The 15,017-nt window shown below is 36.3% G+C and overlaps 1 protein-coding gene across 1 annotated transcript; it reads left to right on the top strand.

Annotated features, from left to right (window-relative positions):
• The first annotated feature begins 1,616 nt into the window (after positions 1 to 1,616).
• On the top strand, positions 1,617 to 12,312 carry LIG6 (DNA LIGASE 6). Its single transcript, XM_089608271.1, has 19 exons — positions 1,617 to 4,011; positions 4,096 to 4,213; positions 4,303 to 4,384; positions 4,845 to 4,947; positions 5,062 to 5,158; positions 5,388 to 5,490; positions 6,803 to 6,931; positions 7,080 to 7,127; positions 7,360 to 7,457; positions 7,561 to 7,626; positions 8,387 to 8,546; positions 8,625 to 8,732; positions 9,133 to 9,182; positions 9,852 to 9,886; positions 9,988 to 10,049; positions 10,210 to 10,371; positions 10,450 to 10,538; positions 11,059 to 11,158; positions 11,800 to 12,312. Exons 1-19 carry the CDS (start codon positions 1,767 to 1,769, stop codon positions 12,106 to 12,108), a joined length of 4,164 nt encoding a protein of 1,387 aa, XP_089464397.1. The 5' UTR covers positions 1,617 to 1,766; the 3' UTR covers positions 12,109 to 12,312.
• Positions 12,313 to 15,017: the final 2,705 nt, after the last annotated feature.

The following is a 15,017-nucleotide window of genomic DNA, read 5'->3' as shown; positions in this document are numbered from 1 at the left end:
ATCAAGTCCAACAAATGTGCGTTAAGTGGAAGTTTGCGGCGGGAGATCAAAAAATTAAGGCCGGGGAAGTTCGCGCCCGGAGATCCGAAACTTAAGGCCGGCGAAGAACCTAAAATCTTCTTTTTGTGTATTGAGCACAAATTTTAATGCAAAGTAAAGAGTATTGGGCACAAATTGGTGGTATCATATCTCTGAAGTGATGAAATTGAGATCCATGTTTAGTCTCATTACTATTTAGAGTTGTTTTTTCGGGGTTTTTTTTTATTTTTTTTACATATGTAACTTAATTAACTACTATCAAACTAAAAGAAAAAAAAGTTATACAAGATACCCAGAATTGTAAAATATAGTACCGGGAATTCCCGTTCCTGCTAGAAATGATTACGAGACTTAAGTGTAATGCTAACTTATTTGAGATTCACCGAAATATCTACTTATCTTATTTTTTAATATTATTAGTTTGTGTAGCCAATCATCTCTATTTTTTTTTTAATGTTACATGTGTTTTTTTTTTTACAAAGTAGCCAATTTAAATTAAATGTTTAGCAAAATAGCCAAGATTTCGTAAGTTAGTGCATTCTAGCCACTTACAATGTATACTTAATTATTTTCAAAATAATTAATCTAAGTTTTCAAAATTTTAAGTCATTGCACTTTTTGTATTAATCCACTCTTCGATAAACAAGAAGAAAAAAGAAGAAGAAAAAGATGTCAAAAAATATAGTCCGGCTTTAAAAGAATTTAATCAACTCTTTGATAAACCAAAAGTAGAAAAAGAAGAAGAAGAAGAAGAAAATGATGTCAAAAATTTTAATCTTGCTTTCAAAAAATTTAATCCACTGCTCGATAAATGAAAAAAGAAAAAAGAAAAATGGAGATCGCTCTTGAACAACAATCTTGGATTGCCTAAAAACCTTGATCGGACTCGGAAGTACCAACTCCGTCTCCTTTCCGGCTTCGATTCCACTGCCACTTATCTCGACCTCGTCATCTTCATCACATCCTCTTTCTCTTCAAACCCTAACTTTTTTCCCTCGTCAATTCTCTTGCTCTTCGACCTGAACACTGACCAAAATGCCGACGTTTTGCCTCCCGAAGTTGGCTCGCTCCTATCTGCGTTGATGCATCTCGAGCTCGATCGGAGAAATAGAAATGCGACTGATCGCGAGCGACATAACGAAGGCTCGCTCTCTATCAGGCTCCAGAATCGTCTCCGGATGAAGACAAAGAAGTCGACGTCGCACAACGAAAACACGGGCACAAGGTCTGACGAGAAATCTAAGAACTTAGGCTAGGGTTTGAGCTTCTGTCGGCGTCTCTGGCGGCGGCGAATTAGATTTGATGGAGAGTTGAAAGTTTGGGAGTTTGGAGAGCTACAGATGCGTGATTGTTGCGTGTCTGGAGCAGAACATACATGATGAATGATATTTTTGAGATTTTTAAAATTTTTGATTACTTGTTTCAATTTTAGAAAATTAAGCTAGTGTGTCAAATTCAAACTTAAAAATAACTAGATAATCACATTGCCCTATAGGATACCATTCGTAACCTATAGTATATACTATATAGAGAGAGAGAGATACAAATAAAATCGGAACCTCGAGTTCACTAAGAAATAAGAATTTGTGTAAAAGAAATCATTTTTATAACATTTTGATATGATATTAGTTGTCCAGGCCACGAACTTCGCGCCATTGGAGACTATAAAACCCCAATTCTCTGTACTGAACAGTTCGCAAATCCCTTCATACTCTTAACCGCCTCTAATGGCGTCCTCGGAAACCCTAGCCTTCGACTCGTCCAGCCTCTTCATCGCCGCCCAAGCATCTCTCCACCACCAGCCTCCGCCGCCGCTCTCCCTCTCCCCTTTTCCGTCCACTTTCCCGGTTTCCAAGCTCATTCCGAAGACGCGCTTCGTCGTCGACGCCTTCCGTGTCTCCGGCGACCACTCCGTTTCTTTCTTCCTCTCCCATTTCCACTCCGACCACTACTCCGGTCTCTCCTCCGCGTGGTCCAGAGGCATAGTCTTTTGCTCTCCGGTCACCGCTCGGCTTCTCATCGAGGTCCTTAGGGTTTCTTCACTCTTCGTTGTCCCGTTGAAGCTTCGTGAGCCGGTAGTGATTGATGGCTGCGAGGTTACGCTCGTCGACGCCAATCATTGCCCCGGAGCCGTGCAGTTTTTATTCAAGGTTCCGGTCTCCGAGGGGAAACTTGAGAGGTACGTCCACACTGGAGATTTCCGATTCTGTGATTCCATGAGATTAGACTCGTCACTGCAGGACTTTGTCGGCTCCGACGCTGTTTTCCTCGATACTACTTATTGTGATCCGAAATTCGTGTTTCCTTTGCAACAAGAGTCTATCGAATATGTTGCGAGTGTGGTGGAGAGAGTTTCGAACGAGTGTAGAGGTTCGGACGAGAGGGTGTTGTTTCTCGTGGCTACTTATGTTATAGGGAAAGAGAAGATTTTGATGGAAATTGCGCAGCGATGTGATCGGAAGATTTATGTGGATGACAAGAAAATGGCTGTGCTGCGCGTTCTGGGCTGCGATATCAGCGAAAGGTTTACGGAAAATCAAAGTGAGAGTGATGTTCATGTTGTTGGGTGGAACGTCTTGGGAGAGACTTGGCCGTACTTTAGGCCTAATTTTACGAAGATGAACGAAATCATGTTGGAAAGAGGTTATTCGAGAGCTATTGGTTTTGTTCCTACTGGGTGGACATACGAAGTGAAGCGGAACAAGTTTTCAGTCAGGGAAAAAGATTCTATTGAAATTCATCTTGTACCGTATAGTGAGCATTCAAACTACGACGAGCTTAGGGAATTTGTTAGGTTCTTGAGACCGAAGCGTGTTATTCCCACAGTTGGCTTTGATGTTGAGAAACTTGATAGCAAACATGTGGATAAAATGAAAAAACATTTCGCAGGATTGGTAGATGAAACAGCCAATAAACACGAGTTTTTAAAGGTTTTTCATCGAGGAAAGAGTGAATCGAGTGATTACGTTGAGACGGACACAGCCGATGATATAGGATCGGAACAGAACCAAACGAAAAAGGCAATGCTCAGCGGTGCAAATGTATCAGAACACAATGATATTGCAAATCCCGTTCTGGATTCATCTCTACCACTTCAAGAACCTGGTTTGCAAAATCTTGTGGAGCTAACTGACGAGGACAAGGATAAAACCATTTGTGAACTTCGTGACTGTTTGCCCTCGTGGGTCACTAGAGACCAAATGTTGGAACTTACTGAAGTCTGTCACGGAGACATTGTTGCAGCCGTTTCCACTTTCTACGAGCGCGAAACAGAATTTCATGAACAAGTCTTTGCTTGTTCAACTTTTGAATGTGCGTCACAGATCAGCTTGCTAAATGAGCCGGTGCCATTTTTGCAATCAACAACTGTTGTGATTAGCCCGTTAAGCCAGAATCATATCTCTGCATCAACAGGGCATTCACTAAAAAGTGGGGTTTCTCCTGGAAAAAGGAAGAAAAGGGTTGAGAATAAGAAAATGAAGAAAGTAAAATTGTTGTCTAAATCAGAAACAAGTGGGTCAAAACAATCAACAATCACACGGTTCTTCAGTAAAGCTTCGCTTGACACATCCGTAGATGCTGAGAAAACCTTGAACGAGGGAAGCCCAAAAGGTAAAAAATTGCTAACCGAAGACCCGTGCGAGACTGAGGTAAATAATTTCATTCAGATTATAAATGGCGATGAATCCTTGAAGAGCTATGCTGCCACGATCTTGGATAAGGCGGAAGGAGATATGAATAAGGCTCTTGATCTCCATTACAGTAATCCTAAACCTGAAGTTAGTTTAGTAACTGATACAAAAGTATTTAAATCCCAGAGTAGCATCAACGCCTGCTCTTCTAGCAAGAAAGAGTTTGTGTCCAAGGAAGTAGGAAATACAGCTGTCCTTCCCCGGAAGGGATTGTTAATCGAAGATGTGGATGCAACTTCCATGACACTATCTCCAGAAAAGTATGATCCTTTAAAGCATGGTTGGTGAATGAAAAATGATGATCATCATGCAGTTTACATAATTTCAACTCTGTAATAGTATTGATGCGACGGTTTAAGTGTAGCTTGCTGGGGTGATGGACAACGGGCTCCATATTTGCATCTTGCCCGGACGTTTGACTTGGTTGAGAGTGAAAAAGGGAAGAAAAAAGCTACATCTATGATCTGTAACATGTTCAGAAGGTTTTTCTATTGTTCTACAGATCTCCTGACATTTGTAATACCTGTCTTGTATGTTCTCCTCGTTAACTTGCCATCTCTTCTGTTAATAGTTTGCTAGCTTTGTCTCCCGAGGATGTTCTGCCTGCTGTGTATTTGTGCACGAGTAAGATTGCTGCTGACCATGAAAATATGGTTAGTCAAATACTTTTCTAATGATATTATATAACATTATTTGATAATGTTGATCTTTCGTAGGAAAAAGATTGTGATGAAAAACATATACCTTCAAAAGCTTGACAAATACAAATGAATGATGTCTTGGAACAGCTCTACAAAAGATTTAAACGATTTACCTTTGAGCTGTGTTGATTTCTATGTAAATAAGAAGTCTAAACTATAGTGAGAAACTTCCGTTATATGTGCGTATATTATGTGTGCGCGTGCGCACACACACTCACACACACACACTCACACACACACACTCACACACACACACACACACACACACACACATATATATATATATATATATATATATATATATATATATATATATTTGTGCTGCTAAGTGTGTATATTATTAGCAACCTCTTCTCAGCAACACTTGTAACCTATGTAATGACTAATACCCTACATGAGTAATAATTGGCAGGAGCTAAACATTGGAGGTAGCTTAGTTTCATCAGCGGTGCAAGAGGCATGTGGGGCAAGTCGATCCAAAGTAAGGGAGATGTACAATGAGCTGGGTGATCTTGGTGAGAGCTTTGTCAATGTTTTGGCTTTTTTTTTTTTAATTTTAATTTTATTTTATAGTTTTTTCCCCGTGTGGTAATTGTGTTGATAATCACATGGTTTGTTATGCTTAAAAGGTGATGTGGCCCAAGAACTCCGACAAACACAGACATTACTCGCCCCTCCTCCACCATTGCTCATAAAAGATGTATTTTCTACTCTTAAAAAGATAAGGTAAGTATCATCCGATTGTATGATAGTTATTTTTCTTGAATTTGTCGAGGCTATAGTGATAATAATAAATAATTAAATGAATTGGCTTGTGTTTCACATAATGTACATGTAAGTCAAAATTAGACTCATTAGGGACGTATGAAACTTCAGATGTTAGGGACATAACATTAATTAGGAAAATTATTGGTACTTTGCCATGCTCTCAGTATATTTATGTAATATTCATCAGTGTACAGACAGGCAGTGGCAGTACGACAAGGAAGAAAAACCTTATTTTGAATCTCATGCGCTCTTGTAGAGAAAAGGAGATGAAGTTTCTTGTTCGAACATTGGTATACATTTGTTAAACCTTTTGCTTCTAGTGTTTTTGCTTCTGTTGATTTTTTTTTTTTTTTTAAATTTGCTTTTGGTGTTACCGGGATAAATTCTAGACTTATCTCTAGTTTCTTTTTTCAGTCCATAGTTTCTATCTTGCTAGTAAGAAATATCCTTTAAGGTAATTTTACCGTACAAACAGTATTCAAAACAGAGTTCAATTCCTCGAACATTCTCTTTCTTCTCTCTGTCCAAACACACCGAAATAGACAGTTTTATCTGTCTGTTTACAGTGCACCTAGTTCCTAACCAACTATTAGGGGAAATTCATTTCATACCCAGATTAAAAGACACCAAACTGAGTATTATAGGGTTGATAAGGAAAATGTGATCGCTATATTAACTTTCTGTTTTGCACAGATGGTGCATCCCTGATATAGTGAAATGATAGATTCCTTCGATGTAACCTTTCCTAAGCATCAACCTTTCGAATAGAAACGGGCAGGCTTTGTTGAGATCTTTGTAGTCGATACAGATCCGCCACTTCCCGTTTGGCTTCTTGACCATCACCACATTGGACACCCACTTGGGGTGCTCCGCCTCCCTGATGAAGTCGGCGGCGAGAAGTTTGTCAACTTCTTCGCCAATGGCTTGGTACCTCTCCCCGCTGAACGCCCATCGCGGTTGAACGCGCTCGACCACTCTCTTGTCGTCGTTGAGACGATGAACCATGATTTCGGGGTCGATCCCCGGCATGTCGGCGTGTGTCCACGCGAAGACATCTTTGTGCTCTCGGAGGAAACGAAAATATCACGGAGCATTTGATTTAGTTTGGAGGAGAAATCCACTCATTTTCGTTTATGAAAATTAAATGCTCCATGACTTAATCCAAGTAACAGCGATCTTGAGTAACTTGGGAAAAATACTCAAAAGGGAATTACAAGCAAAAGCAAAACGGAAATGAAAGGTTAGAGAGCTTCCGAGAGTCCCCCTTCTCTCCTGATGTAAAATCCTGCCTGCCCTGCTTCTCTCTCATTCACGTTGTTTTACCCGTTGTTGCAATTTCCACACACACCGGGTCTCGCAGAATTCCTAGATTACACGTCAGCGGTCCTCTACCTCCGTGAGTAGGTGAACCTCATGGGAGGTTTACTATAGAAATATATACTTTCATCACTATTTTATCAGGTGATCTGGTTTGCCACTGGATCGTATGTTTTAGCTTGAAGGAGAACTAAACTCATGGTCATTTATATTAAAGTAGTTTTCCCCTTTCAATTGAAACAACACGAAAAAAAGACTCGTAATTTTTGTGGTATATGTGCACAGGTCAGGAATTTACGTATTGGAGCTATGTTAAGGACTGTTCTTCCTGCACTGTCTCAAGCTGTTGTGATGCATTCATCCCACGAAGATCATTGTGAAAAAACAGAGGAACGCACTAGGGATGAGATTCAGGTTCTCATTTTCTAAATCGTGTATGCAGAAGGATATGGAATGCGATAAACCTCGTTAATTTGTTATTTTCTAACTTTTGCTAAAAAGTGGATGTACGAAATAATTGGAATTATTGATTTTTTTTTCCTCTCTGGTTTCTTTAATTTAGAGCCTCTCTGCTGCTGTTGTCGAAGCTTACAATGTCGTCCCCAGCTTGGTCAGCACTTCTGTTCCTCGCCTCCTTGTATTTCAATTTGCAAGTATATTTTGTATGATGCCGGTTATACTATGTTCAACACCATATAGTTGTATGATTATAATATAGTGACTGAATATGATTACCGTCCCAGTCAACCTTTCTAATGACATTTTTAGTAACATACTGTCAATATATGTTTCATTAGTGGCAGAGTTTATGTAGATGAGACTTGTGCCCTTTGATTGAGCAGGATTTGATTGTACCTGCGCTCATTAACAAGGGGATTCAATTTTCATCATCAACTGTGTCAATGATTCCAGGAATACCTATAAGACCAATGCTCGCAAAGTATATCTTATATCTTTTATTTCTGATCAGTATTGGAACAAACTTGTATTGGATGAGGATAGTGATCTAGCTTTTTTTACTTACTATTTCTTTTCTGTGGTAGAATCACCAACGGAGTTCCACAAGCACTGAAGCAATTTGAAAATAAAGCATTTACCTGTGAATTCAAGTAAGCCTTTGCTTAACTTCTGCAACCATATTTCAGTCAGCGTGCCAGAGGTGGCTTTTTGATAATTTATTTCAGCCCCTATGTGATAACATTTTTGTCTTTTGTTTCTAAAAAAGTACAATTATGTTTTATCTTCTGATTAAATAAAACAAAAAAAGAAAGCCTAATTGATATGTACTTCTATTTTTTTTCGTATAAAAATCGAACACTACTAAGACCTGTATAAATTTGTTCAAATCCCTTCACTTAATACATTCAACTTTCCCTAATTTTTTTTTCTTAAAGAGGAATTTTTTTATCAAGTAGGAAAAAAAAATTACAATGGCTAAATACATTTTTCCGGAACTAGAACTCCCAAAATAAGAGGACTAGACCAGTCCCCAAAAGTTGAAAGGAAAAATTAAATAAATAAAGGAAAGTCTCTGGCTAAAGGGTTGTATTTAACTTTGTCCTATGTAACTGACCATGGGGAATATTTTTATACTTCCTTCGATCTACTTTTTAAACCATATTTTAGGCAAATGTCTTTGCATCTCTGTCAATCAAAATATTGTTAAGCGGATAGTACTTTATACTCGTCGAGTGTCTTATCATAATCACTGACTTCCCTTTGTAATGGAAACTTGTTTGGTTATGCTTGGCTCTCTTTCTTTTTCAATTATATATGTATATTCTTGTTTTTTTTTTTAAATAATTGTTCTTTTATATTTTTTTCTCTAATTTTTTGTAGCTGATGTTATCTTTGATCATCTGATGTTAGATATGATGGTCAGCGTGCCCAAATTCACAAGTTGGATGATGGATCTGTTCGTATTTTTTCCCGAAATGGGGATGAATCGACCTCAAGATTCCCAGACCTTGTCAATGTTATAAAAGAATCTTGTAAGCCTGATGCCGATACTTTCATATTGGATGCAGAGGTGTGTATGTTTGCTTTTCTCCTATGTGAGGAGTTCTATGCAGTGGGTTTATGCGCTTATGGATATTCTCTGCTTCAGGTTGTTGGAATCGATAGACAGAGTGGATCCAAGCTCAAGTCTTTTCAAGAGTTATCTTCTCGGGGGAGGGGGAGCAAAGATACCTCAGTCCCACTGGACAGCATTAAGGTTCATTTTTCAAGTTCTTATTTGGGATGTGACATTTCCATGCATATTCTGTTTCTGTTAAAAAAATAAAAATGAAGAGAAATGGACATGCATAATATGGTCCTGAAAAAAAGGATTAGGTATTATGTTTAAATTCAGCTTTGCTTTTTGCCCACCATTTATACAAATATGCTAGTACTTGAAACTCTGGGATAGGCAGGGAATATGTGGGATTGCAATATATGGTTGTTTCTCGTTTGGTGATTAGTAAGGATCCTACAAGTGTTACGGATCTATCTATCGTATCCCTATATATTAAGATTTAGTTTACCCTCATGTTCAGGGTAATTTTGTAGCTTGATATTATTTCTATTCAAGCTTTTGACTTTTTTTTTTTTTTTTTTTTTTTTTTCCATGTTAGGTTGACATTTGCGCTTTTGTGTTTGATGTCATGTTTTCTAATGGACAGAAGTAAGTATCTGCAACTTTTAATTTATTTAAATGAATAATGATAGCATGTTTTATTTCTAGATTATTTTATGTGATCATCACTAACATTGAAAAAAAAACATTGAAATAAGAGGCTTAGAGTTTTAGAAGTGCAGCTCAATTTTGCTCCCTTCCCGCCTTTGCTAATACTGAGGCCAGTGCTCATTAAATTCATTGTTTAGAAAGTAAAGGTGGATATTTTTTTTCTTCTTTCAACTTCACTAAACAACCTTCACCAACCCTTTCCTCCATGAGATAGAGAATGACGGAACAATTAATACTTTTGGAGTAATACAAGGGTGCAATTTTATTTTATTTATTTATTTATTTTTCTTCTATTAGCATACGATAAAAAAAATATTGTAGCAGATTTCCTAGTTCCTTTTCCTGCAATCTTGATGACTCAGGTTTAGCATAATAGATTGTTATTGTCATACTGGAAATGTTTGAACAGTTTCTAAAGCTTAGTAATATATTCCATGGCAATGTTATGGGAATTTGCGACAATTTAGTTGACCTTTTTTTCTCTTTCTTTCTTTCTTTCATCTCGTCTTTATTTCAAGAACATAAGAATTTAGTCGACTTTTTTGTTTGTAGAGTTTTCTGTTTGCCGTCATATAAAGTGTTTCAGCTAATGTGATTTTGTTGCAGACTATTGGGTTTTCCTCTACGCGAAAGGAGAAAATGTATGCACGATGCCCTCGTGCTATTTTTCTTGTTTATATATGCATATATGTCTAAATATTTGATTTCCTAATCTTTTCTACTCCTAATTCCCTATATCCAGACTTGAGAAATTTGTTCTGCAGCGAGAAGCTTGGATATCTTGAATATGCAAGGGAAATAACTGTGAGCACTTCATATATTTTTCCTATCTTGCACTTTCATTGATACTCATCTCATAATATGATTAGAATTCCAGTTTCATGTCATTAACAAAAAAAAGTCATGCCTTACTATTTTTAATTTTTATTTTTTGGAATTGTTTATACTACGGATTTATGTGCAGGTTGAAGCAGATGATGCTTGTTCAACAAGTGAAGCAACATTGAGTAAGATAAGCACTTTCCTTGAAAACGCATTTGTCTCCTCTGGTGAAGGGATTATGATTAAAGCTCTAGATGTTGATGCTGGATATTCTCCATCAAAGCGTGCTGACACATGGCTTAAGGTTAGTGATGCTCCAAATGGAGATAGGTGATGTGACTAGAATCTTAAATGAATATATGCACGTTTTTTACCTTTTCAGGTCAAGAAAGACTACGTTGATGGGTTGAATGATTCGCTTGATCTAGTCCCAATTGGTGCGTGGCATGGAAATGGAAGAAAAGCGGGATGGTAATTTAGCAGAGACCTTTTAAATAATCTGATATGAGCTTCTAACTTAGTGATCATGTGAGATGAAATACATTTGTTTTTACTGAAAACTGGTTTACTGGTTGCATTTATATTGAAACAATGGAGTGGCCTACTCAAGTATGTGAGGCTCTGTGTTAAAGGATTAATTTTTTGAAAGCAAGAATATGAACCTAATTTTTTTTGTCTTATTGACGGTAAGAAACTCGAAAGATATTTGTAGGATATGATATGGGAGACAATACTGACTACAGTATCTTTATTTGTTCCTTAAGCTTTGTATAACCCTTTTACTTTCAGGATACCTTGTCTCACCTTGCATTCTATTGTCTTCATTTTTCTCATAGAAGAAAAATTTTCAGTTGAGTATTTTCTTATGATATCGTTCTGGAGTTGAAAGGATGATGGATACAGACGAGACTAGAGTCTTGAAGTCGGGAATAATTTTAACGTTGGGTTGTTTAGTTTTCATTATTTGATGTGATATCATTTACCTTTGCAGGTACAGTCCATTTCTCATGGCATGTTACAACCCAGATACAGAGGAATTTCAGAGTGTATGCCGAGTCATGTCTGGATTCTCAGATTCGTTCTATAGAGAGGTAAATATGGATCCTGTATCTGCACAGTGTTATTTGTGAAGATGTGAAACCAATTAGATTACAAAACTCATTTGAGCTTCTGATTCGTAAAGCGTAAAAAGCTCAGCACCACGTACCACACAGTAAAACGAAAGACTCATTTCCGCAAATTATCATATCCAAGCCAATAACCTTAGATTTAATACAAATCAAATGAGTATTTGATACAAACCTTTCAAATTCAATGATATCGAAATAGAAGTTACAAGATAATTACAACCTTCTGAGCGGATGTCTTCTAGTCGCCTACCCAATTGCCTTAGCTCCTATTAAGTTTTTAGTTGATTCAACTAGAAGCTAACAACTTCTAACTACTATGTAATCCCTAGATTCCTAACAATATGAAGTCATTCATGCTGTCAGCATTTCTAATCCTTCGATTCTCACCACTCATTTCCATGTATAGCTACTTTCAGGACTAAAACATCTTTAGTTTAATATTCTCGGGTTTAGTCAAAGTTGAGTCAATAAGCTATCTTGTTGACATACAAGATGGTAAACTTGTTGAATGCGCTAAAGCATACGAATTCTAACTCGGGTTATAACGGCTTTTTTTTTTCCTTGATCACAAACAACTCACGCGTTACTCTATCGAGATTCAGATGAAGACATTCCTGTCTGGAGACAAGGTGTTATCCAAAAAGCCGCCATATTATCGTACAGGTGAAGTACCCGATATGTGGTTCACGCCTGAACTTGTGTGGGAAATAAGAGGCGCAGATTTTACGGTATCACCGGTTCACGAGGCTGCCATTGGTCTGGTTGTACCGTCACGTGGCATTTCGATCAGATTTCCCAGATTCATCGGCTCAGTGCCTGATAGGAAGCCTGAAGAGTGTAGCACAGCTGAAGATATAGCAGAGATGTTTCATTCCCAGACCCGCAAAATGGATGTGACCACTGGTCATTGACTACTTTCTTTGATCGTGTGTCCATAATTTTGGAGCCTCTTGTGTTAATCGAACATACAAGAGCAATTTTGTATGCTATAAAATGTCAGCTTCGAGCTTTCTGCCCTTTGCTTTTTTAAAGGAATGGAAAGGAATTAATATAAACAAACAAAAGTTACAACTTATATCTAGCAAGTTCAAGCAGTGTAAAGCATCAAAATTTTAAGGGGTATATAATATATATATATATATATATATATATATATATATGTTAAATAACAAAAACTATTCAGTAATTGACTCTAAGATGATTTTTCTTCTTATAATTTATTGGAAACAAAGAAAGAAAGACTTAAAAGTCCTTTAATAAGCTCTATTATCAGCTTAGGTATATGTCGAGTCTTTTTTTTTTTTTTTTTTTTTTTTTAAATGTCCTGCTTTGAAGGCTTGATTTGTTGTTCTTCTTGAGCTTAATGATCATCATATGGTGATGAAATCACTCACCAACTCTTCAAATTTCGTGGTGGATGTCCTATTGAAGTGATTGACCTTGATTTCGAACCCGCACGGTAAATTTCTTGACAATCTTTCTCTGTTTATAATTTTTCTAGAGTTGTAGAAGAATTGATTATACCCCTCCACTTGGTATGAAATTCATAAAACCAATCGTCAGCCAGCAATTCAATATTATCCTTTTAAAGTTTAGTATGTTTGACTCACTTGTTCCTTCATGGCCACATACTACAAATAATTTTAGTTGTAATCAAATTTTTTGGGATAATCAAATTACAATAGTAAATATGTCCAATTTTTAAACTCGAAAATATCCAATATTAGGTATAAAAAAAAGGCAGTCTAGCTAAATTGTAAATTGTAAGAATCGATATTTATCAGCAATCATTTGATGTCTCTAACATGTGAGACACCTAGATTCGTTGATTATGGATGAAAATCAATTTTCAACCACATACTACGAATAATTTTGGTTGTAAATAAATATTTTGGGATAATCAAATTACAATGTTATATATGTCCCAACGATTTCAAATTCCAAAATATCCTATAGTACGTATTTAAAAAGGACAATCAGCTAAATAGTCAAACTAGTACATATAAATTGTAAGAGTATTGATCATTTATCAGCAATCAGCCAGCGACAGGCTGATGAAAATGAATTTCGAAATTGTAACATGCCAAACTTAAATTGAGTAACTAAGCCACTGCAATTTTAAAATGTGTTAAATAGCAAATCTTTTGTAAATTTGTAATAAAATAGCTATTATAGTGATGTGATTTTATTTGGACGTTTCTAGTATTCTATTTATGCCCATGGAATCATATGATTATTTACAATTATTAACAAATATTAATATTTTTTCGACTTCATTAATAAAATTTCGTGGCTATTTATAATTTACCAAATGTTATTATATGACAAAATTTCAGTTTTCATATGCTTATATATCTAAAAAATCCTTAATTTATGTTGCAAAATAGTTGCAAACGATTACAAACGGAAATGAAAGGCCCTAATAAATCTATGACTATCGAAATAATCAATAAAATAAAATAAAATAAAGTGAAGAAATTATTAAAAGAAAACCCCAATATACAACTTTGCAGTCTCTCTTGAACTCCTAGATTTGGGTATACCTCTCTTGAACGCGGAAATTATCAAATTCAAAACCCTATTTCTAACTTCAAAACCATAATCTTCCAACATATAGAATGATGAAATTCGATGATGAAAAAATGTAAGAAATCTCTTCAAAATCTTGTAATATATATTATATATATATATATATATATATATATATATATATATTTGTTAATCGAATCTTGTAATATAAAATTATTCACATATAAATTAGGGTATTTTCATTCTTGCGATATTGAAGAGATTCTATTGATAAAAAGGCCACTCTTGGCACTGAACTGATAAAAGGCCAGAGTTAATTTCTGCAAGCCAAGAATGCAAAGCCAATCCTACACATCTTCCATTGTTACAGCCATACAGCTCTATTTACTAATAGATACTCTAGTTGGACTATATATATGCAAATCTAAAATGCCCTTTATATGCTGCAATGTCTTATTAATTAGGCCTAGAGGTGCAAATATTCCAGCAACACTACTTGCCTAAATATGCCATGACAAACTGATGTTCAAGGATTGATGTAAATTTTTAAGCTTTATGAAGTAGTCTTCTTAAACAAAATTGATTAAGGAATTCATTTATAAGTGAAGGCTGCAAAATTTTGTAATCTAGTTGCTATTGTCCAATCCTTGTAACATATTTTTGTTTATGAAACAAATTGAACCTAAGTAAATTATTACACAGGGATAGGCTCGAAAGCCTGTTCTTGAAGTCAACAGTCCTTCCCGAGCCGGATCAAATCCGTATATATACAAAAATAAAATAAAAAATGCCTTGGCATGGAAAAAAAATATATTTAACATTAACAGCAATTAATTGCATGGAAGAAGGAATGTTGATTCCGGTCAGCGCCGATCTCCGGCAGTACATGATCCACGACGGCGAGAGGGCTGAGCAACCTTGTCTCTTGATTTGTAATGTATTTGTTTCCATAAATAACACAATTAAATAAAACGGGCCAAATTAAAGATCCTGCAGATTCTCTCCGCCTCCTTTTATTTTCCTCATTAGGATCCGCTGACTGCATTATTATTATTATTACCCAGATCAGGAAGTTTCCAATTATTCTCATCCTCATATATCACGTCTTATATTTATTATAACTTAGGCTCATTTCCCTTTATTTATATTCTTCATCATAAACCCTAAACCTAACGCGACTGCTCTTCCTTACTTGGGAGCTTTTGAATATATTAACGCGACTGATCATGGATAGGGTTCTGGTACTCCAGTCCACCAACATTCCCGGCCTGGTCGCCGGAAAGAGGATCGG

This window comes from Urtica dioica, chromosome 1 (genome assembly GCF_054948205.1).
Source record: "Urtica dioica subsp. dioica isolate 48M chromosome 1, U.dioica_male_clone48M_v1_H2, whole genome shotgun sequence".
Classification (NCBI taxonomy): Eukaryota; Viridiplantae; Streptophyta; class Magnoliopsida; order Rosales; family Urticaceae; genus Urtica; species Urtica dioica.
The sequence above is the reverse complement of the archived record's forward strand: the minus strand, read 5'-3'. Positions and strand labels throughout refer to the sequence as shown.

Bases quoted from the DNA above. Each gene is read 5' to 3' on its own strand.
- LIG6 (XM_089608271.1), top strand. From the start codon at position 1,767: ATGGCGTCCTCGGAAACCCTAGCCTTCGACTCGTCCAGCCTCTTCATC. The intron at 4,214-4,302 runs GTTTTTCTATTG...TTCTGTTAATAG, and splicing joins ATCTGTAACATGTTCAGAAG to TTTGCTAGCTTTGTCTCCCG. The intron at 9,887-9,987 runs GTATGCACGATG...CCCTATATCCAG, and splicing joins TCTACGCGAAAGGAGAAAAT to ACTTGAGAAATTTGTTCTGC.